We start from the raw sequence: 22,715 nt of genomic DNA, 5'->3' as shown, positions 1-22,715 counted from the left end.
GTTCTGTGAAGTTTGTCTGCAGGCATCCTGCTCAAAGCCGAGGGGCATAACACAGGAGTGCCTGCCGGGGATGTATGTGGCTCTGTCTGTCTGTTTGTCTGTTTTAAAGAGGGGCTGGTGAGATGGGTCAGGGGAAGGGCACTTGCTGCCAAGGCTGACGACCTGAGTTTGATCCCTGGCATTCACACAGTGGAAGGAGAGACCCAACTCCTGCAAGTTGTCCTCTGTTTTACACACACACACACACACACACACACACACACACACACACACACACTGAATGAATAAATTTAATTTTTAAAAAGAGAGAAGAAAGCAGGGAGCTAGAGGACAACTCAGCAGCTAGGAGCCCCGGCTGCTCTTCCAAAGAACCTGGGTTCAGTTCCCAGCACCCACATGGCAGAACACAACTTTCTGTAACTCAGGTCCAAAGGGATTTGACACCCTTTTCTGGGCTCCACAGGAACCAGATACCTACATATTGCCCAGACATACACGCAGGCAAATCACTCATGCACAGAATATAAATGTTAAGAAGACAAACTGGATTGCCTCTGACTTTCTGGTCAGGAAGTTGTGACAGGGAGGCAAGACTGGTCCCTCTCGAGGAGCTGCTGCCTGCAGAACTCACCCCACCCTCCCACAGCACCCGGGAGTGAGGGGATTCCTCCTCCCCCTCCCTGCTTACTCTCTTTCACTCACCCTTTGCCAACCAACGTGACCTCACCTCTTGGGTTTGCTTCTCTTGTGGATGAAGCCAGGGCCTCACCCATGGCAGAAGCACCGAGCCACACCCCAGCTCCTCACTGGGGAACTCTAGGTAGGGGCTCTACCATGGAGCCCCATCCCAGCTCATCGGTGTGCCCCATCCACCTTCTGGGCTTCTTCCTACAGCATTTCCTCAGGCTGGAAGGTTCTTCCCTAATCTTCACAGCGGTCCTTCTCTACAAGCAAGGCTCAGATTATGTGTCACCTCTTCTGGGAAGTCCTCTGAGGTCACCCTAGTTCACAAGTAGCCTTCTCCATTACCCAGCACTCCTCTTGCACTTTCCTGAGGTCAGCACTTCTGTTTATTTCTTTCCTGCCTTCATTTTATTTTCTGTGTTTGGTGATTTGCCTACTCGTATGTCTGGGCACTGTGTGCATGCCTGGTGCCTGTGGAGGCCAGAAGGGGGCGTCAGATCCCTTTGGACCTGAGTTGCAGACCGAGTGATGAGCTGCCATGTGGGTGCTTGGAATCAGGTCCTGTGGAAGAGCAGCCAGTGCTCTTAACCGCTGAGCCGTCTCCCCAGTCCTGGCTTCTGTTCATTTCTAGAGTACATTGCCTTGTCCCTAGCAACCACAGCAGGGTCTGCTGCACGGTTCTGTTGACCGAGCATCACTCGATTGTATAATGATCACCGCGACTGTCGATAAGATGACTTAATGACATGTGAGTGCCATCGTACCCATGTGCTGGGCACCCAGTTTCCGAGACAGTGGTGAGTGTTCAGGGGTCACCAGTGTCCTGTTACAAACACCAAGGCTCAGGGCCTGGAGTGTAGATCAACAGGTTAGGATGGCTTGATCCCCAGCACTGTCTAGGCGCGCACGTAGATCACCTACTTCGAGTAGGTGAGCTGGTCCCAAGAACACTGCCAGCTCAAGCTGTCCTTCTTCATTACAGGCTCCTTTGCCATTCCTGCACCGGCCATCTTCCTGGTGCCCCCCTACCCAAGCAGCCAAGACGACGCCATCTACATCTCATGTACAGCCCCAGAGGACTTCCTCGGGGCCAATTTCACCCTGTTCCGAGGGGAAGAGGCAGTCCAGCGTCTGCAGGCCCCCGCAGATCAGCCCGGCGTGACATTCAATGTGACTCGTGGTGGCAGTGAGGCTGCTGGGGGTGACTTCCGCTGTCAGTACGGCGTGATGGGTGAGCACAGCCAGCCCCAGCTGTCCGGCCTCAGCCAGTCAGTGCAGGTCTCCTTTCCAGGTAAGACCCCAATGCGGAGCCCCGTCATGCTGCCCTCTCCCTCCCCGAGATGCTTTGGTGCAAGTCCAAGTCTACAGACAAGTAGATTGGAAGGAAGAGAAGCGGCCCCCTGATAGATACCCAGGACTTACAGCAGGGAAATGGTGAGCAAAGGCCCTGGGGCTGGAACTTGCATTTGTGTTTTGAGGGAGACCTCAGGAAGGCAGAAGCTCAGTGATAGGAAGGACATGTGCGGTGTGGCAGGGAGGTAATCTTGTAGGGACTAGTGGGCCACCCGCAGACATCAGCTGTTGATCTGACTGAGCAGAGCCCTGGGAGGCCTCATATCTGTGTTTGCTGTGGACCACAGAAATACGAAGCAGGAATTCAGCTGATGTAGCACGAATCTTAACAGGTCTTATTAATAAAATCAAACCTGAAGCCAGGTATCGGGGTGAACACTGGAAGATCAGAGAAGCAGAACAAGCTACAGCCACCTCACCTCTCCATTTCCTCAGCTGATCCTGTTTCCTCAGACTGGAAGCCTCTGAGTCCTCATCCAAATGGATCTCAGCTGAACTGCTGCTCAAAAGCCTAAAAGCTTAACATGGCTCTAGTTCCTGGTCCTCACGCCTTATATACCTTTCTGCTTTCTGCCATCACTTCCTGGGATTAAAGGCGTGAGTCACCATGCCTGGCTGTTTCCAGTGTGGCCTTGAACTCACAGAGATCCAGATGGATCTCTGCCTCTGGAATGCTAAGATTAAAGGCATGTGCCACCACTGCCTAACCTCTATATTTAATATTATGGCTGTTCTGTCTCTGACCCCAGATAAGTTTATTAGGATGCACAATATTTTGGGGAACACAATACCACATTTCCCCTTTTTTGTCTAAAATTTAAAAAAGCTTATAACTAATACAAGAAAAACTATATCCAATAAGTATATACAATATATACAGTCAAGAATTACATTAACAATGTCCAGTCCATTAACATTTGACAAATTCAGACAAAAAATTTTCTTTACTTATCCTATTTAAAACAAGTAGTTCCTTTTTAAAAGTAGATTCAATAATCTCCCTTTTTATCTTATCATATCCATATTGTCTTTTTTTCATAATAGATTCAATAATCTACCTTTTGTCATTTTTTTTTTTTTTTTTTTTTTTTTGGTTTTTTCGAGACAGGGTTTCTCTGTGTAGCTTTGTGCCTTTTCCTGGAACTCACTTGGTAGCCCAGGCTGGCCTCGAACTCACAGAGATCCGCCTGCCTCTGCCTCCCGAGTGCTGGGATTAAAGGCGTGTGCCACCACCGCCCAGCCCCCTTTTGTCATTTTTATATCTTCCCCCTTTTAGAGTAGATTCAATGATCTACCCATTTATCCTATTATTTCTTTCTTTTTTCTCAGAGTAGATTCAATGATCTACCTCACATCTATATTCTCTTTTTTCTTTTTGGTTTTTCAAGACAGGGTTTCTCTGTGTAGCTTTGTGCCTTTCCTGGAACTCACTTGTTAGCCCAGGCTGGCCTCGAACTCACAGAGATCTGCCTGCCTCTGCCTCCCAAGTGCTGGGATTAAAGGTGTGTGCCACCACATGGCTCTTTTTTTTTTTTTTAAACAAAAACTCTGAAGCTAATCTCCTTGTTCAGCTTTTTTCCTAACCATTAACAATTAACAACTTGTAACCAACCATCATAAACAATGACACTATCCATAACTTTTTGACGAAAAACCATCTACCCCACCTCTTGGGAATATGGGCATAGTTTTCTTAAAATAACTTCCTGCTTTCTGGGGATTAAGACATCTTTAGGGAATCCTGAAAAGAAAATGCTTGGGTTAATTGTCAAGTCCTGGGAGAGGTAGCTGTATCATTTGTTGTCCAGTCTCTGCATAATGGGAAAATGTAGGAATTGTCTCAAGTCCTTGCTCGAGTTGTCTGTGAATCTGGATCATCTCAGCTAGCCATTTCCAAATTGTCCTGAGCAGTTGGAGTCCAAAGCTGATCTTTTGATGGTGTTAATTAGCTTAATGGCTTTACCATTGTCCATGTGAAATCTTCTTTGTGGGGTCCCATCATCCTTTTGAACATTTCAAAGTTGCTGTTAGGTGTAGTCATGGTTCCCTGCAGACATTGTGTGTGTGTGTGTGTGTGTGTGTGTGTGTGTGTGTGTGTGTGTGTGTGTGTGTGCGCGCCTCCGCCTCCTCTGTGGTTTTGGAGCAATCACAGTCTGATAAATGTCTGTATCAGAACCATGAACTTTCTTCCCTAGAAGAGAAAATCTTCACAGCAATTTCTCCCCAACATTTGTCTTGCCAAACTTTTCCAAACTGACCTTTGCCGATGCTTTCTTGTAACACGATGGTCCAGGCAATTCTTCTCTGAACCAGCAGCAGTAAACCCTTCGTCCCAGGTAGCAGCATCACCACAGTCACCAACACAATGAGAAGCAGCCAGCAACTCGGAGCAGCATCTGATGCCTCCATGGTCCCACCGCCACCACTGTTTGTGGTTGGTGATATTGGCTTTTGAATATTAGCCCTTTCCTCCTATGAATTTCTCATGTGCTACTGTATCTTTTCCATTCCTAGAACAGTGTGCTTGATCATTCACTGGACACTATTTCCCCTATACAGTTGAGATATTTGAACATGTCCCCAACTGTGACACAGGCAAGACTTCCTTTTTTCCAGGCCTTTGTTTCCAGAATTAGCATTACTCAGATATCTGCCTTCTGTAATTATTTCCACTGGCAAGTATTCAGGGCCAGGGCCTTCTCCAAACAAACACATTTTGTCTGAGAAACCTCTCAACATCCAAGGACAAAATTCAGATAGACAAGCATCCATACCACCTTCTAGTCTCCTGAACTAAAGTAAATATCCACGTGGAGGAGACAATGGCCAAGGCCGGACAGATGTTAGGTACTTTACTTCTTGTGCAAAGTAAGCTTAACCCTTTCTCCCATCACCCACGTGGTACCTCTCGACTTCCCCTTTAACAACTAACTCAGAACAAAAGGGCTTTCACATACAGGTGCATCAAGCTATGAGGCAGGCTTCCTAGCTACCGAGTAGACTTGCCCTTCCGGACCAGAATGTGGCAGAGTCAGAGAATTGCTGATTGCATGTGTATTTAAACAGGCCAGGGGAGAGAAGAGGGGGATGAAGATGGAAGGAACTTAGATAGAACAAGGAGAGGACAGGAGGGGAAGGGAGAGAGAGGAGCTAAGGATGAGAACAGAACTGAAGCTGTGTAGAGAGATTTTGACTCAGAAGAATAAAGTGAGTGGACTAAAGAGCTTGGTGTACTTAGATTTATTTGAGGATCCCTCAGATTAATCCACTGCTGGTAGCGTCTCTTCTGGAACTCTGGGAGAAGACTGTAGAGGCTAGACCCCAATAGTCTTTGTTGAGTGTTCTTTCCCTGAGATGGGATGGGTTTGCATTATGGATCTGAAGTGCCAGGTATGAGCTTAGGGGAGCTGAGTGGAAAGTGGAGTCTAGGAGAGGCGGCCAGCCTCTCTCACAGACAGACACAGAAGGCTCAGTGTGTGTTTGGGGGCAGCTTGCTGCCATGCCCAACAGCTTGGCTTGAGTTCACCCCTTAGATTCCACATGGGGTAAGGAGAACCAGTTCCCAAAAGTTACCCTCTGACCTCCACTCCACACACACGCTATGACATATGTACACTGCCTCCCCATGCTCAACATAAATAAAAATGTAATTACAAAATTATTTTTAAAGAGCAAGGTCAGGCATGTGGCACAAATCTGTAATCCCGGCACTCTGGAGACCGAGGCAGGAGGACTGCCATGAGTTGGAGGCCAGTCAGGCTAGACAGCAAGATTTTATCTCAATAACAAATAGAAGATCTGGGTGTTGTGGTGGACTCCTGCTATCCAGCACTTGGATGGTGGAGGCAGGAGGATTAGAAGTTCAAGGTCATCCTTGAGAGTGAGGAAAAGGCCTCCTGATCTAGCTGCCCGCTGTCTGCGGGTCGGGAAAGCAGAGTGGGCTCTGAGCTCTCTGCCTGAGCTCCACTATCAGTGGCTCCCTTCCTCACCTAGGCCTGGTGGTCTTGCAGCCAAAAGATGAGATGCCTCTCCTGATGCAGAGGGTGAATGAACAAGACCTAACCTTGTGAAAATACCAGTCCCTCCTCCCCTGTCAGCTGAGATCAGGAACCCCACTCCACCCCCACCCCAGGTCCTGGGGAGGGGAATCTGAATCCTTTGCAGACAAAAACTTGGGAAATGCCCATTCTTTCCTTTTTAAAGGAACATTTTAAGAGATACTCATGTGGGGGGCTTCTCCCCTCCCCCAGTGCAGCTGTGGATGACCTTAAGCTCCTGATCCCTTGCACTCATCTCCCTAGTGCTGGGGTGACAGGAGTGTCACATGCTGCCATGGAGCTCCCGTCCTGGGGGATGGCTTCTAGGAAGCCATCACAGCCCACTGTATGGCCAGAGTGGATGTCGTTGACTCTTTAGTACCCAGACTGGAGCCACAAGATAATTGCATTTAATGAGGTTTAAAATCCCCATTCAAAGCCAGGCAATGGTCAAGGTTCAGGCCAGCCTGAGCTATGGAGCAAGACCTTGTTTCAAAAACACAACATGGAGGGGCTAGAGAGATGCTCAGCACTTTGGAGCACTGGCTGCTCTTTCAGAAGACCTGGGTTCAGTTCCCTGGGTTCAGTTCCTAGGACCTACATGGCCGCTTACAACCACCTCTAACTCCAACCCCAGGAGACCCACTCCCTCTTCTGGCCTCCACTGGCATTGCATGCAAGTGGTGCACAGACACATGCAGGCAAAACACTCAAACACATGAAATAAACAAATAACCACCCATTAATTAAGAAAGACGACGACATGGGAGCTAGGCTTGGTGGTGCACCTCTAATCCCAGCACTCAGAAGTAGAGGCAAGTTCAGAGCCAGTCTGGTCGACATAGAGCGTTCCAGGCAAGCCAGGCCTACATGGTGAGGTCCTGTCTCAAAACAAACTTGGCATGGATGAGGCTGCACTGTGGGAGCACTTGCTGGGCATCCTCAAAGCCCCAGGTCTCACCCCAGCACGGGGCACATGCCTGTCATCCTGGTAGAGGCAGGAGGATCAGGAGTTCAAGGTCTTCCTCTGCTACAGAGCAAGTTTGAGTGAGGGCTGCCGGGCCCTTGAGTCCTTTTGGAAAAAGAGGTGGGGCGCAGAGGAAAGAGAGGAAAAAGATTGGATTCGCCCACAAAAGGGCTTTGCTGGTTCACTGAAGGCAGTTCACTGTGTGAATTCAGACACGGCTAGAATTGAAAATGAAAGATGTACACAGTGACAGCCTGTCTCAAACAAACAAACAAACACCCAAAGGGCAGGAACTCCATGTCATCTCGCCCTCCTTCCCTTATTTTAAGGACACCTTTCCCTACAGTGGCCAAACCCTGCCCAGCAGCTCTCGGTGTGCATCTTAGTGCTCCAGTGCCAACCCTAGCCACAGAGAACCTTTAAAATAGCCCTTCCAAAATTAGTATTCATTCATTCATTTATTTATTTATTGTTTTATGTGTATGGGTATTTTCATTCATTCATTCATTCTTTTATTGTTTTATGTGTATGGGTATTTTCATTCATTCCTTTAATTATTGTTTTATGTGTATGGGTATTTTCATTCATTCTTTATTATTTTTATGTGTATGGGTATTTTCATTCATTAATTCATTTATTGTTTTATGTGTATAGGTATTTTCATTCATTCCTTTAATTATTGTTTTATGTGTATGGGTATTTTCATTCATTCATTTATTCATTTATTGTTTTATGTGTATGGGTATTTTCATTCATTCCTTTAATTATTGTTTTATGTGAATGGGTATTTTCACTCATTCATTTATTTATTTATTGTTTTATGTGTGTGGGTATTTTGCCTGCATGTATTGAATGTGCACCACATGTGTGCAATGCCCGAAGAGGCCAGAAGAGGGTTTTTTTGTTTTTTTGTTTTTCTGAGACAGAGTTTCTCTGTGTAACTTTGGAGCCTGTCCTGAAACTCAATCTGTAGACCAGGCTGGCCTCGAACTCACAAAGACCCACTTGCCTCTGCTTCCCGAGTGCTGGGATTAAAGGCTGGCTCTTTTTTGTTTTTTTTTTTTTTTTTTTTTTGAGACAGGATTTCTCTGTAGCCCTGGCTGTCCTGGAACTCACTCTGTAGACCAGGCTGGCCTCAAACTCAAGAGATCGGTCTGCTCTGCCTCCCAAGTGCCTGGATTACAGGAGTGTGCCACTACCACCCAGTCAGAAGAGGATTCTTATCCTCTGGGTCTGGCATTGCACATGGTTATGAGCTACCATGTGGACCCTGGGAATTTAATATGGGTTCTCTGGAAGAGGAGCCAGTGCTTTTAACCACTGAGGTCTCTCCAGCCTCCATAATTTGTTTTCTTTTCCTTTTTTTTTTTTTAAATAGATTTATTTACTTATGTATTTTATGGAGTGCTCCATCTGCATGTATGCCTGCACACCAGAAGAGGGCATCAGATCCCATTATAAGTAGTTGTGAGCCTCCTTGTGGGTGCTGGGACTTGAACCCAGGTCCTCTGAAAGAGCAGTCCATGCTCTTAACCCTTGAGTCATCTCTCCAGTCCTAATTTCTTTTTAATTGTATTTTATTTGTGTTGCATTTTATTGGTGTGTGTGTGTGTGTGTGTAATGTATGTATTCCTGTTGGCACACATGGAGGTCAGAAGACAATCTGAGAATCTGTTCTCTCCTTACAGCATGTGGGAATTGAACTCAGATTGTCAGGTTTGGTGGCAAGTGCCTTTAACTACTAAGTCACTGTCTTAGGTTACTATTGCTATTATGAAACACCATGACCAAGAGCAAGTTGGGGCAGAAAGGGTTTCTTTGGCTTACACTTCTGCATCATAGTCACACTGAAGGAAGACAGGGCAGGATCTCACACAGGGCAGAAACCTGAGGCAGGAGCTGATGCAGAGGCCATGGAGGGGTGCTGCTCACTGGCTTGCTCAGCCTGCCTTTTTTTTTTTTTTTTTTTCCTCCTTTCTTTTTGTTTTTTTGAGATAGGGTTTCTCTGTGCAGCCTTGGCTGTTCTGGAACTTGCTCTGTAGCCCAGGCTGGCTTGAAATCAGAGATCCACCTGCCTCTGGCTCCCAAGTGCTGGGATTAAAGGCGTGCACCACTGCCACCCAGCCTCAACCTGCTTTCTTCTAGAACCCAGGACCACCAGCCCAGGGATGGCACCATCCACAGTGGGCTGGGCTCTCCAACTTCAATCACTAATTATGAAAATGCCCTACAGCAGGCAGTGGTGGCATGTGCCTTTTCCAGCCCTACAATCAGATTTTTTTTAAAAATTTATTTAATATATATAGTGTTCTGCCTGAGGGCGCCAGATCTCATTACAGATGGCTGTGAGCCACATGTTGCTGCTGGGAATTGAACTCAGGACCTCTGGAAGAGCAGCCAATGCTCTTAACCTCTGAGCTATCTCTTCAGTCCCCTACAACCAGATCTTTTGGGCCATTTTCTCAATCGAGGTTCCCTCCTTTCATATGACTCTGGCTAGTGACAAGTTGACATAAAACTAGCCAGCAGAGGCCATGGCAGGCAGCTGACTAGAAACAGGGCTGTGTCCTCTCCCAGACACCCCCCCACTACATACGCCCTCCCAGCCCTGGGGAAGCCAGTCCTCTCAAAGCTTAGCTAGTGATATGGCAAAGCCAGAGTTCCGATCTAGAACATCTTTTAAGAACAGGATCAGAGCAAGTTTTATTTTGCTCATGGATTTGGTCAAATATCTTTTGATCTGTGCAACTTAGAGTTCAAGTCTACCTGTTAATGTATGTGGGGAAGCACACAGAGCTGCATGTGATGATATTTTATTTGTATGTTAATAAAGTTTGCCTGGAAAAAAAAAAAAAAAAACCAAAACTAGGCAGCAGAGCCATCTTGCCAGCCCTAAAATATCTTAAATTTTTTTTTCTGAGACAAGGTCTCATACTGTAGCTCAGGCTTGCCTCAAACTCAATGTAATCCTCCTGCCTCAGACTCCTAAGGGTTGTGATTACACAGAGCGTTCTCGTCCTCCCTCCCTCCCTCTCTCTCTCTCTCTCTCTCTCTCCTTGAGACAGGGTTTCTCTGTGTAGCCCTGGCTGTCCTGGAACTCACTCTGTAGAGCAGGCCAACCTTGAACTCACAGAAATCCACCTGCATCTGCCTCCCAAGTGCTGGTATTAAAGGTGTACAGGTATGCCAGGCACACAGAGCTCTTTTTAAAAATGTTTTCATGGAGGCTGGAGAGATGGAGAGATGGCTCAGCATTTGAGAGGACTGGCTGCTCTTCCAAAGGACCCAAGTTTGGTTTCCAGCACTCATATCAGGGAGTTCACAGCTGCCTGTAACCCTAGTGTAAGGGGAACTGACACCCTTTTCTGGACTCCGGGGGCTCTAGAATGTACTGAAGAAGCCTCCTCTCAGCCTCTATGCATATAAATAAAAATACAAATGATGTTTTCATTAGCATGTATTAACTATACACAACAATGGATCATTTGTCCATTGTCAGACCACCTAGATGGTTCAGTGGTTAAGGACACTTGCCCTCAGGCCTGATGACCTGAGTCCATCTTTGGGACCCATATGATGGAAGGAGAGAACCAACTCCCACATGTTGTCCTCTGACCTCCATACACATACTGGTGTGTGTGTGTGTGTGTGTGTGTGTGTGTGTGTGTGTGTGTGTGAGAGAGAGAGAGAGAGAGAGAGAGAGAGAGAGAGAGAGAGAGAGAACTAAATGGAATAAAAAATTTAAATATCCATTCTTTCTTTTTGATGGTGCTGGGGATGGAACCTAGAACCTTCCTTACATTAGGTGAATTTTCTATCCTGAGCTATATAGCCCCTTGCTTTGTCTTTGTTTTTTTTTTTTAGTGTGTGTGTGTATATGTGTTTGTGTAGGTCATTCTGTATCCTAGGCTGGCTTTGACTTCTCTAGCACATGCTAGCCTTGAACTCATAATCCTCCTCCTCCTCCTCCTCAATTTTCTAAATGAAATCCAGTCTTAGGATGGGGATTCTTCCCCAGAAGGAAGAAACTTTCTTACTGGTCCAGCAGAAGTCCTCACTGGTTGCTAATTGCCTATGTACAAGGCTCTTTAAGTTTCCAGGCCCACCTACACTCAAGATGCTTGGCTGCAGCATCTCTTGGGTAAGGGTGGAGCTCCAGGAGGTACCCCCAGGTGCGTGCCCTCCCATGCCCTCCCAGCTCCTTCACCTGCCCTGTTTTCTCCTCCCTCTAGTCCCCACCTGGATCATGGTGCTCTCCCTGAGCCTGGCTGGAGCCGTCCTCCTCCTCCTCGCAGGGATGGTGGCTATCGCTGTGGTGGTCAGGAAAGGTAATGGGGCATGCAGGAAACAAGGCCAGTGGGCAGGAAAGGTGATGGGGCATGCAGGAAACAAGGCCAGCTGGCAGTCTTCCACATGGCTCTCAGTCTTCCTCTTTCAGTGTTTAAGGCAGGGTCTCACTATGTAGCCCTGGCTGCCCTGAAACCACTGTGTGGTCCAGGTTGGCCTGGAAACCAGAAATCCACTGCCTCGGTTTCTGCCCTTGGAGTGTGGCATTGCACCATCATGCCCAGGTCCTGGTCCCTTCCACCCCCACTTTCCCCCCCCCTCTCTCCCCCTTCCCTTCCCCCCTCTCTCCTCCCCCTTCCCCCCTCTCTCCTCCTCCCCCCTCTCTCCTCCTCCCCCTCTCTCCTCCTCCCCCACTTTCTCCTCCTCCCCCCTCCCTATTCTCTCCTCCCCCCACTCTCCTTCCTCCTCCCTCCCCACTCTCTCCTCCCCCCTCCCCCACTCTCTTCTCCCTCACTCTCTCCCACCCCTCTCCTCCCTCCACTCTCTTCTCCCCCTCCCCTCTCCTCCTCCCCCCTCACTCTCTTCTCCTCCCCCTCCCCCCTCTCTCCTCCCCCCACTCTCCTCTCCTCCCCCTCTAGGATCATTGAGGCTGATGTTGAAATCCTATTTACTCCTGGAGTTTTTTTTTTTTTTTTTTTTTTTTTTCTGTGTGTGTGTGTGTGTGTGTGTGCGTGTGTGTGTGCGTGCGTGCGTGTGTGTGTGCGTGTGCGTGTGCGTGTGCATGTGTGTGTGTGTGCGTGTGTGCGTGTGTGTGTGTGTGTGTGTGTGTGTGTGTGTGTGTGTGTCTAGAACTTGAACTCCTCCTGCTTCAGCTTCCCAAGTGCTACAATTTCATATGGACAATACCACAACTGTTTTATTTTAATTTTTTTCACTTTTTTATGCGTATAGGTATCTGCCTGCATGCATAAATACACACCACATGTACACAATGCCCAAAAGCCAAAACAGGGCATCGAATACCCTGCAACTGGAGTTACAATGGCTGTGGGTCGTCATGATCTTCAGGAGGAAAAAGGTAGCTCAGTTCAACATGACTAATCAGCTGATGCTGGTTCAGACTTCAGGAGTCTGACCCCAAATGGTTTATTTTAGGCATGTTAAGCACAGGACAATTTGGTGAAAATTTTCCTAGTGATAATTAACTCAATCCCATGTGCACAATTAAGCTTAAGAAATGACACTGAAACTCTTTGTAAAGTACATGTGACATCTTCCATTAAGATGGGTTCTACAGGTTGACTATATGTGACACCTTCCAAAAAGATAGGTTCTATACATTGACTGAGAGGAGCAAGCTCATGATAAGGGTCTGAGGGAAGATCTGGTGTGGTCTGAACCACAGGGATGTCACCAAGGTCATCAGACTATTAACCACACCGCTCCCAGCCTTCTGGGCAGATAGCAGGCTATGCATCCCTTCCTTTGCAGACCAGCCCCCCCCCCCCCCCCCCCGTGTGTGTGTGTGTGTGTGTGTGTGTGTGTGTGTGTGTGTGTGTGTATTAGTGCAGTACCAGCCGTGTGTGTGTGTGTGTGTGTGTGTGTGTGTGTGTGTGTGTAATAGTCCAGGTTCCCCTTGTGCTCATCTGTGAGCATGAGGACTTCTGTGCCTCCTACACATGTAGCTGGAACTGAGCCTGGGGTCTCTGGAAAAGCAGCCAGTGCTCTTAGCTGGAGCCATCTCTGCCCCTCCCCAGGACTGCTTCTTTTCACCCATGTTTTCAGGAGCACGGAGACAGTCAGTCTGGGGAATTCTTTCACCAGAATTCAGCAGCAGGTCACCAGCAGAAGGGAGGTGACAGGGGGAGGAAGGGGAGACTGACATATGGGACCCCTGGGTACTCAAGGGTACTATCCTGTTTCTGGACCACCCTCTGAGGCATCAAGATCGATGGTGGTTCAAGTCTCTTGCATAAAAGGCACCGTGGGCACACCTGTAATCCCAGCTCTTGCTAACTGAAGGCAGAGGATCAAGACTTCAATGTCAGTCTCACTATATAGCAAGTTCCAGGCTAACCTGGGCTATGTGAGGTGCTGTCTCAGAAACAAAAGCATAGTCCCATTTGTGTTCAAGCACTCCCTCCATTTCTAGAACTTTCATCCTCTAAACCAGTGGTTCTCACCCTTCTTAATGCTGTGACCCTTTAATACAGTTCCTCATGTTGTGGTGACCCCCAACCATAAAATTATTTTCATTGCTACTTCATAACTGTAATTTTGCTACTGTTATGAATTGTAGTCTAGGTATTTTTGGAGATAGAGGTTTCTTGAGGGGTCATAACCCATAGGTTAAGAACTACTGCTCTGGATTCTACTCATTAGGCAGTGGCTCTGTTCACTTCACCCTCAGCTCCTGGCAACAGTGGAGACTTCTTTCTAAACAAAGTTTACTTTTCATTATGGGGGAGGTGTGTGGAGGTCACACTCCCACCCTAACCCCCACCCCCACTTTTGACAGGTATCACATAGCCCAGGCTGGCCTCAAACTTGCTTAATAGCTGAGGGTGGCCTTAATAGCTGAGAGGTGCCTCCACCTCTCTAGTGCTAGGGCCACAGGCTTGTGTTGGAAATTGTCTAACAGGATATTCATGTTTTTGTTTTGTTTTGTTGAGACAGTTTCTCTGTGTAGCCCTGGCTGTCCTGGAACTCGTAGGTGGCACCACTTGCTGAGTAGCTGGGAATATAGCGGTTGCTGTCATATTGTCATCCTAAGGTTGCTAAGGCTTAGCTCAGTGCGGGGTGCTTGTCTCATGTGCATGAGGCCCACGGTTCAATCCCCACCCCCCACAGGGTTTCTCTGTGTAGACCAGGCTGGCCTGGAACTCACAGAGATCTATCTGCCTCTGCCTCTGGTGTGCTGGGATTAAAGGCCTGTGCAACTACCTAAAACCCACCCTGAAATTCATAGTTTTTAAGAAAAACACTTTTACATGTTTACACAATTTTGAAGATTTTGTTTGTTTGGATTTCACTTCAGAGCCCAGGCTGGTCTGAAGACCTGCCATCTCCCATATAGATCAGGTTGGCCTTGAAATGTAGGTAATCCTCCTGCCTCTGCTTTCAGTTTGAAGGGATTACAGCAGTGAGCCACCACACTGGTAACTTGGAGTTCTTGTTTTTTAAATGAACATACATTTCTCGTAAGTCAAGTACAAAAATAAATAAGGGCAGTAAGATCGCTAAGCAGACAAAGATGCTTGCCAAGCATACCTACACAAGTTCCATCCCTGGGGCTCGTGGCAGGACGGCTGCCTCCACAGGATTTCCTCTGCCCTCTGCATATGCCTCTGGTGTGTGTACCCACACCCATACAAGAACATGCACACACAGAGTAAATAAAGGTTAAAAAGAAAAACCCACCTAAAATGTATGGGGTGACGTGGTAGTACACACCTGTAATTCCAGAACTCAAAGGCTGTGGAGGAGGACTGTGGTTTAGAGACCAACCCTGGCTAGACCCCGTCTCAAAGAAACAGATCAAGGGTGATGCCACACACCCATAATTCTAGCATTTAGCTGGTAGAAGTAGGAGGACCAGGAGTTCAAAGCCAGCCTTGGCTACATAGTGAGTTCAGGTTAGCCTGAGCTATACGGGACTGTTTTAGAAAACTAAGTGAAGGTGGGCATGTTGGTACAACCTTTTAATCCCTGTACTCAGCAGGCAGATCTGTACCTACAGTCTAATCTACATCGTGAGTTCCAGAACAACCAGAGCTACATGTGAAACCTTGCCTAGAAAACAAAACTACCGCAAAAAAACAAAACTGAGAGAGGCCTGTTTATAGCAGCTTTTGTACTTAGTAGCAGATCTATGTGGATGAGGCAAAGTTGGGTTCCACAGGGGTCAAGGGAGTTTTTGGTTTTATGGGTGTAGGCATTTCTCAGCTGCTACCAGATCCAGAATAATCTAACCAATACTTGTTCATCTTTCTTCCAGCTAAAATGAAAAAACTTACAGAAGCAAAGGTGAGTCCCTCCAGGGTGTCTCTGAGCACTTCACTGGCTGGGCAGACGCTGGGCAGACCTTCATCCCCGAAGGTGTTCTCTGGTGAGAGGGCTGATAGATGCATGGAACATGAATTATTTATTGAGCATTGCTATGTGTCAGGATGTTCTAAAACCAATGCTCATCACTTCCTCCCAGAAGTCCAGATGAACCCCATTTTCCAGATGTGAATACTGAGGCCTGGAGTCCAGTCACATGGGGCCAGACAACCCAGCTGCCTTACTTCCAACTCACTGCTGGCTGCCCCAATACTGTCCCAGAAACCTAGGTATTTGCAGTGGCATTCTCCACTGGGCCATGTTAGACGCCCTGGAGTTGTCCCTGGGTACTAATAGCCAGAGAGCTGTCACTTAGTGTAATGACTGGAAATGAGTGTGCAGGTATTTGCTGTGGGCAAGGGATGAGCAAGTGGTAAGCGCAAGCCCTAGCAGGTGTGGCTGGGGGGATGTTCTTGAACAAGTGTCCTATTTCATGGGGCATCCTTTCTTCTGAATCCCTTTGCAGAGAGCGTGACTCCTGCTGGGCTCAGGTCAACTTCACCAACACAGGTCTGTTATGTTCTCCGGCTCCTCGATGCTCCCCTGGGTGAAGTAAGCTTCACAATCCTGTTGCTACTTGGACCCTTTCTGTGGCCTCTTGTTGCTCTTGAGGTCCAAACACTGTCCCCATTCTTTCTGCTGGGTTACCACTTTCTGTTTCTGTCTCCAGCCTCTCCACTGGCTCTACCCACTGCCTAGAACTCTCTCTCTAGCTTCAATGTATAAGCTACCCCCTCCAGGAAACCTTCCCTGATCCCCACTCAGGCTCTGTACTACACTTCCACACCACCCAAGCTATCAGCACACGTAAGAGATCAGCAGCGTTTGTCTATTGATTGACTTGTCCGTGATTTATGTGTGTGCGGGAGCCGGCATGCCACAGTGCATGTGAGGAGGTCAGAGGACAACTTGCAGGGATCATTTCTTCCTTCTACCAAGGGGTCCTGGGCATTGAATCAAGTCAACAAACTTGGCTGTAGGGGCCTTTACCTGCTGAGCCATATCACTGCCCCCCCCCCCAGCCTGTTCTACACAGTGAGACCTGTGCCTTCCCTCTGAATGTTCACAACTCACCCTGGGGTGGCTGGAAAGGAGCAGGAGAGGATACTGGAGGATGAACCCCAACTCCTTCTGCAGGGTGGATTCTGGATGTGAGGCTGTGGGACAGGAGCAGGTGGGTGCAAGGCAGCGGGCCACCCTGTGCTGACTCTGCTCTCTCTGTTTCAGACATGTCCTTTGATAACTCTCTGTTTGCCATCTCCACGGTGAGTAGAGGGGCCGTGTCACTGGGAGTCCTCTGACCATGAGCTTCAGAACCAGGAAGAAGCCCAGAGTCACAGAACTAGGACTTGCCCCTAAGTCTGGGGCTGGTTATGAGAAACTAGGGGATCACAGGGCCATATTGTCACTGGATTGGGTTCAACACTTGAGGATGGTGAGGGGTTTGGGGTGACCCATGGCCTCTTCAGGTTCCTATGTGGAGCCTTGTGACACTGTGATATGCTCTTATCTCCTCCTGACAATAAGAAAAGCTTATTTTTAAGTCAGTGTAGGGGCTTCACACCTCTAATCCCAGCACTTGGGAGGTGGAAGCAGAAAGACTGGAGGACTTGAGTTTGAGACTAGCCTGGGCTACACAGTGAGGTATAGGTCAACCTGGGCTAGAGTCTCTATCTCCCCTCCACACTTTATTTTTGTGTGTGTGTGTGTGCGTAGGGGTGTGCGCCACAGCATACCTGTGGAGGTTAGAGGTCAACTTGCTGGAGTTTGTTCTCTCCTTCTACCAGGAATCAAGTTCAGGTCACCAGGTCTGACTGAAAGTGCTTTGAGTTGCTGAGTCATCTCACCAGCCTGTCTTAAAACAACGAGGAGGGCGACGCCACACACACCTTTAATCCTAGCACTCAGGAGACAGACAGGTGGATTCCTGAGTTAGCCTGGTCTATAAATGAGTTCTAGGTCAGCCAGGGTTACACAGAGAGACCCTGTTGCAAAAGTCGACAAAACAAAACAATGAAACAAAAGCTGGAGACGCAGCTGGGGGTAGAATGAGCTGTGTTCGAAGCAGGGGTTCCACACTCGGCACCACATACAAAAAGAGAAGGGCGGGAGCTGGGGGAGAGACCTGGTACATCTGTTGCGACTTTAGCTCTTGGACCAACCCTGAACTGTGCAGATCACCCAAGAAGGCAGGGCATGGTGGCCGGGGCATGTAATCCCACCATTTGGGAGTTTGGGGCAGGTGGAGTGCTGCAGGTTTGTTCCAGACAGGGGCAGCCAGAACCACCCAGCCCCTAAGGCTTTCTATTGTTAGGTTTGGTTAGATCTTGCTTCCAGACAGCCTGGTCACAAACTCACTATGTTGCTGAGGATGCACCTGAACATCTGATCATCTTCCAGCTACCTCCCAAGTGCTGCGATCACAGGTGTGCACAGGTGTGCACTATAGTCCGATTCTGTAGTGCTGGGGGTGGAACCCAGGGCTTCCTGCATACTAGGCAAATACTCTGCCATATGAGTCACAGTTCACTTGCTTTTATTTGAGACCAGATCTCAGTATGTAGTCGTCCCCTCACTGTCCCCGGGCTGTATAAAACACTGTAACACACACATATCTGTCTTAGGCTCGGCATGTACCAAAAGTCTCAAGCTCTAGTTCCTGCTTTTCTTGATTTGCCTATTTTCATATGAACAATATATTTCTTCTTTTGACTAGCTAGTTCCACCCCACATAGTACCTTAGTTTCATCCCATTTTTTTTTCTTTTTCTTTTTTAATGGTGTTTTGTCTATATGTATGTCTGTGTGAGAGTGTTGGATCCTGAGCTGCCATGTGGGTGCTGGGAATTGAACCTGGGTCCTCTGGAAGAGCAGTCTGTGCTCTTAACTGCTGGGCCATCTCTCCAGCCCTCTAGTCCCAATTTTATTTTATTTTATTTTTTAAGAAAGATCTCTATGTTGTCCTGGCTGCCCTGGAACTCAGAGACCCTCCCATCTCTACGTCCCAAGTGCTGGGATTAAAGGTGTGGGCTATGAGACCTGGCATCTTTCTTTTTTAAGACAGGGTCTTAGGGGCTGGAGAGATGGCTCAGCAATTAATAGCACTGGCTGCTCTTCCAGAGGACCCAAGTTCAATTCCCAGCACCCACATGGCAGCTCACAACTGTCTGCAACTCCAGTTCCGGGAGATCTGAAACCTTCACACCAATGTACATAAAATAAAGTTAAATAAATTATTAAAAAAAAAAAAAAAGACAGGGTCTTACCAGCTGGGCAGTGGCGGCGGCGGCGGCGGCGGCGGCGGTGGTGGCGCCGCGCATGCCTTTAATCCTAGTACTTGGGAGGTAGAGGCAGGGAGATCTCTGTAAGTTCAAGGTCAGCCGGGTCTACAGGTGAGAGAGAGAGAGAGAGAGAGAGAGAGAGAGAGAGAGAGAGAGAGAGAGAGAGTGTGAGTGTTAGTTCCAGGCCAGCCAAAGCTACACAGAGGTACCCTGTCTTGGGGAAAAAAAAAATAGGGTCTTTAGCTCTGGCTGCCTGGAACTCACTATGTAGCTCAGGCTGGCTTCCAATTCACAGAGACCTGCTTGCCCGTCTCCTGAGTGCTGGGATTAAAGGCATGCCCTGCTGTATTTTTTTTTTTTTTTTTTACAAAGACCCTGTGGGATCTTACTGGAGTCACTGGTTAGGGAGGACCAAAGCTCTGAGGGGACCTCAACCTGTCTCAATCAGCTGGGTTCAGTTCTTGAAAGGTTTTAGGGGAGCCCTGATAGGTGAGCACAAAGGTGAGCTGGCTTACTGGTGCCATCCACGTCATGACCTCTGTTTCAGGCCCACAGTGCCCCTCGGAGATGGATACTATCATCTGAAACTAAGGCGTAGGAGAGCTGTCACTCAAGTGATGTCAGGCTGCTAGGGAGTGACAGAGTGGGAGCTGAGCCCAGGCCTCTGGCCTCCTTCCTCAGCAGAGAGAAGGCAGCAGGAGCAGAGCCACTGCAGGTTGGGGTATGGGTGTGGGGAGAGGTGGAGGGTACCTGAGAGTTTAGAATAGGGGGAACTCACAGGTTCTTACACCCCAAATCACTCAGTTCTTTTTCTTCCACGGACAAAGAAAATGACTCAGGAAGACTTGGTGGCAACCCCAGATGCACATCTTTGCAACTCAGAGCCTCAAAAGCGGCCGACCTCTACATCATCCTCTCCAGAGCTCCCCGAGTTCAGCACTTTCCGGGCCTGCCAGTGAGGCGAGGAGTGAGGACCCCTTTATCCGGTTCTCCCCATCCCACTGCCCAAAGCTGCAGAAGCTGGACATCTACCCAGAGACTCGGCGGTAGGGAGGGGTCAAGCCAAGGCTTTCTAAGGAGATGGACTGGCCAGAGGAAGGGTGTGACCTTCCTCACAGAAGACAAGACAAATCGTCAGGGGAGCAGCCTAGAGGCTGGACAGAGAGCCAGAGCCCATTTGTAGATTCCCTGGATTGTAGACCTCCAGAGGTGTCGCCACTGCATCTGGACATCCAGCTGGGCACAGGAGGTCTACATTCTGTACCTCTTTCCTCTGCTTCCCCAGCTGCACCTGACCTTCAGACTGGTGTTTATATTTTTGTATGTTCTCTGTTGTTTCTAGACAGGGTCTCACTGTGTAGCCCTGTCTGTCCTGGAACTCACTATGTAAACCAGGCTGGCCTCAAACTCAAGAGATCCACCTGCCTGTCTCTAGAGTTCTGGGATTAACGGTGCATACCACCATGCCAGACTTTGGGGTGTTTTTGTGGTTGTTGTTTTCAGGACAGGGTTTCACTGTGTAGTCCTGTCTGTCCTGGAACTCACTATGTAGACCAGGCTGCCTGCCTCTGCCTCCCAAGTGCTAGAATTAAAGGCTTGCACCACCCCAGCCCGACAGGGTGTATGCTTTTTAGTGACAGAATTTCACTTTGTAGCTCAGGCTGGCCTTGAGATCATGAGCGTGTACCATTGGAAGGCGGGGCTGGGGAAAGGGCTGGGTGTATTTTTAGTCCTGCTGGCAGTTAAAGTAACCCCAAGTTTAGGTAATCCTTAAATTTGGGATTGCATGACTTGGGGTTGGGGAGGAAGGTGAACTGGCCACGCTGGAGGTACCATACCACTGAACTTCAGTTAATGTGATGTATGAGAAATGCCTGGAGGTGCAGGGAGGGAATGCAGCATTGTGGAGACCAGGAACGTGGGAACAAAGGGGTCGTAAGGACCAGGAGAAACTAGAGGTCCCAAAGAGTCCACCAAAACGTGAATAGCAGATGACACTGTTGAACTAGCCATTACTGGGGGATCCGAGAGTTAGCTGGAAAGGAGGGGTCCCGGTGGAGAAGCTGGAGAATTTCCTCAAAGACTGACAGTTCAGTGGGAATCCCCAAGGTCCGGAGTGGGCTCAAAGTGCTTTTCCAGCCGTGCAGCCTGGGGCGAGGCCGGCCCCCTCCTAGCACGCGCAGGTCCTCCCTCCTCCACCAGGGAGAGCAGAACGAGGTGCAGCGCCTCGCCAGGACCGAGGGGGCGGGGACTCGGCTCAGGGGCGTGGCCGAGCGCCTAGTGTGGAACCTTCATTCTCCAGGCCGGGGGCGGTCGTTCACAGGACCCTGGCCAGGAGATGACCGGCCCTCCTGAGGCAGAGCACCGCCCCTTGACCTGCGCTGCTGCTCCGCCCTCAGAGCGCCCGCCTTTTGCGACTCGCGGCGGCCCCTGTGGGGGCGGGGCCAGCCCTCCTCCGGCCGTACCCGAGCGCCTACTCACCCCGGAGCGTGTGGTTCGCTGGGCGCCGGCATAGAGGCAGAGCCCAGCCCTCGAGGGGGCGTTCCTTCTTCGTCGGCCACCGGTCCCGGGCTCAAGCTCCTCCACCCTTCTCGAGCTACTCCACTGTGGCACAAAGCATGGTCGTTCGCGCGTGGCCGGCCTGGGGGCGGGGCGTGGCCCCCGGAGGGCGTGGCCGAGCGGCCGAACGCCCCCTCCTGGCGCTGACGGAGGTCCAAAGCGCCGTGGTTCACAAAACGCCGGCCCGGAGGGGCGGGGCCTCCCGGTCCTTCCGGGGGCGTGCCCGAGCGGCCAAGCACCGCCTCCTGACGCATGCCCTGCCCATCTCTCCGGAGCTGCTGCGCCGTGGCACAAAGCGCCGCTTCTCACGCAACGCGGCCTCGGGGCGGAGCTTAGCGCCCCTGGGGGCGTGCCATAGCGCCAAGCACCGCCTCCCGACGTAGGGTCCTTCGCCCCGGCGTCCCGGGGAGGCTAAGCCACCTCACAAAGCGGCGACCGTTCCCGCGGGGTGGGGCCGGCCCCACCCACGTCGTGCTCGCTCTCGCCGGGCTCCCTCAGGCGCCAGCAGGTGGCGCTGCGCCACCGAGCCGGCCCGTGGCGGCGGCGGCGAGGCGGCGCGTGGCCGGCAGGCGGCGCGCTGCCAGCCTCGGCCTCGGCCTCGGCCTGCGCGGCGGCGGCGGCGGCGGCCTGGGCCCGGGTGCGGCGGTGGCGGTGGCGGTGGCGGTGGTGGCAGCGGGGCCTGGAGCCGGACCTAAGATGGCAGCGGCGGCAGCGACGGCCGTGGGGCCGGGTGCGGGGAGCGCGGGGGTGGCGGGCCCGGGCGGCGCGGGGCCCTGCGCGACAGTGTCGGTGTTCCCCGGCGCCCGCCTCCTCACTATCGGCGACGCGAACGGCGAGATCCAGCGGCACGCGGAGCAGCAGGCGCTGCGCCTCGAGGTGCGCGCCGGACCCGACGCGGCGGGCATCGCCCTCTACAGTCGTGAGTGCTGGGGACACCCTGGGGACGGCGGCGCACGAGGCCGGCAGCGCGGGCGCCGGGGGAGGGGCGGGCGGGCGGGCGGGGGGACTCGAGCCGAGCCAGTGCACGCGGCTCTCTCAGCCCGCGGGCGAGATGGCAAAGAAGGCGTGCGCGGGGACCGAGGAGCCCGAAGAGGGGCGCGGGAAACAGTCGGGGGCCTGAGATTTGCGGGGGGGGGGGCGCGTGGCAGGAAGTGGGGCCCCGAGGATTCGGGGGGGATAATGCCGGAGGGACCGGAGAGGGGACGATCGAGAGGGCTCTCGCGCGGGTGTGGTTTGTGGATCTCTTCTCAGGGGACATCCTCTACACACTCACACGGACATTTGAAAAGTGGCTTTCAGTGTGGAGCCCCAGGAAGGCTGGGTGCCGCCCTTGTGGAGGAGGACTTGGGATTCGGGATCCCCCCCCGCCCCCGCACACACACACATACCTCGATTGGTAAACTTTAGAACTGGGGACAGATCAAGATTCCCGCCCCCATCCCCC

General features: G+C 50.4%; 2 protein-coding genes and 1 long non-coding RNA gene across 12 annotated transcripts in view; 2 read left to right on the top strand and 1 right to left on the bottom strand.

The window, feature by feature from the left end:
• C7H19orf38 (chromosome 7 C19orf38 homolog) overlaps positions 1 to 19,626 on the top strand; it is a 37,011-nt gene extending 17,385 nt beyond the window's left edge. Inside the window, exons 3-9 of one of the 7 annotated variants that reach the window (XR_005091992.1) lie at positions 1,667 to 1,975; positions 11,274 to 11,369; positions 15,326 to 15,354; positions 15,899 to 15,942; positions 16,660 to 16,697; positions 17,747 to 17,858; positions 19,540 to 19,626. Coding sequence is in view for 4 of the 7 variants with exons in the window: in XM_037207703.1 (XP_037063598.1) it covers positions 1,667 to 1,975; positions 11,274 to 11,369; positions 14,005 to 14,255 (656 nt within the window). In the remaining 3 variants the exon portion in view is untranslated. The other 6 variants (XR_005091993.1, XR_005091994.1, XM_037207706.1 and 3 more) reach the window with 6 other exon arrangements.
• On the bottom strand, positions 6,905 to 15,431 carry LOC114695231. The gene is made up of 2 exons (XR_003734821.2): positions 15,345 to 15,431; positions 6,905 to 7,259 (listed from the first exon to the last, which is right to left on the bottom strand). It is a non-coding gene; the product is annotated as an uncharacterized LOC114695231 (long non-coding RNA).
• Positions 19,627 to 21,894: 2,268 nt separating the features above from the next.
• Carm1 (coactivator associated arginine methyltransferase 1) overlaps positions 21,895 to 22,715 on the top strand; it is a 49,687-nt gene continuing 48,866 nt past the window's right edge. For all 4 annotated transcript variants that reach the window (XM_028872485.2, XM_028872484.2, XM_028872483.2 and 1 more), the window contains exon 1: positions 21,895 to 22,190. In XM_028872485.2, the coding sequence (XP_028728318.1) occupies positions 21,968 to 22,190 (223 nt within the window). In that variant the 5' untranslated portion in view covers positions 21,895 to 21,967. The remainder of the gene's footprint in view (positions 22,191 to 22,715) is intronic.

This window comes from Peromyscus leucopus, chromosome 7 (genome assembly GCF_004664715.2).
Source record: "Peromyscus leucopus breed LL Stock chromosome 7, UCI_PerLeu_2.1, whole genome shotgun sequence".
Taxonomy (NCBI): domain Eukaryota; kingdom Metazoa; phylum Chordata; class Mammalia; order Rodentia; family Cricetidae; genus Peromyscus; species Peromyscus leucopus.
Note: the sequence above shows the minus strand (reverse complement) of the source record. Positions and strands in the feature narration are given on the sequence as shown.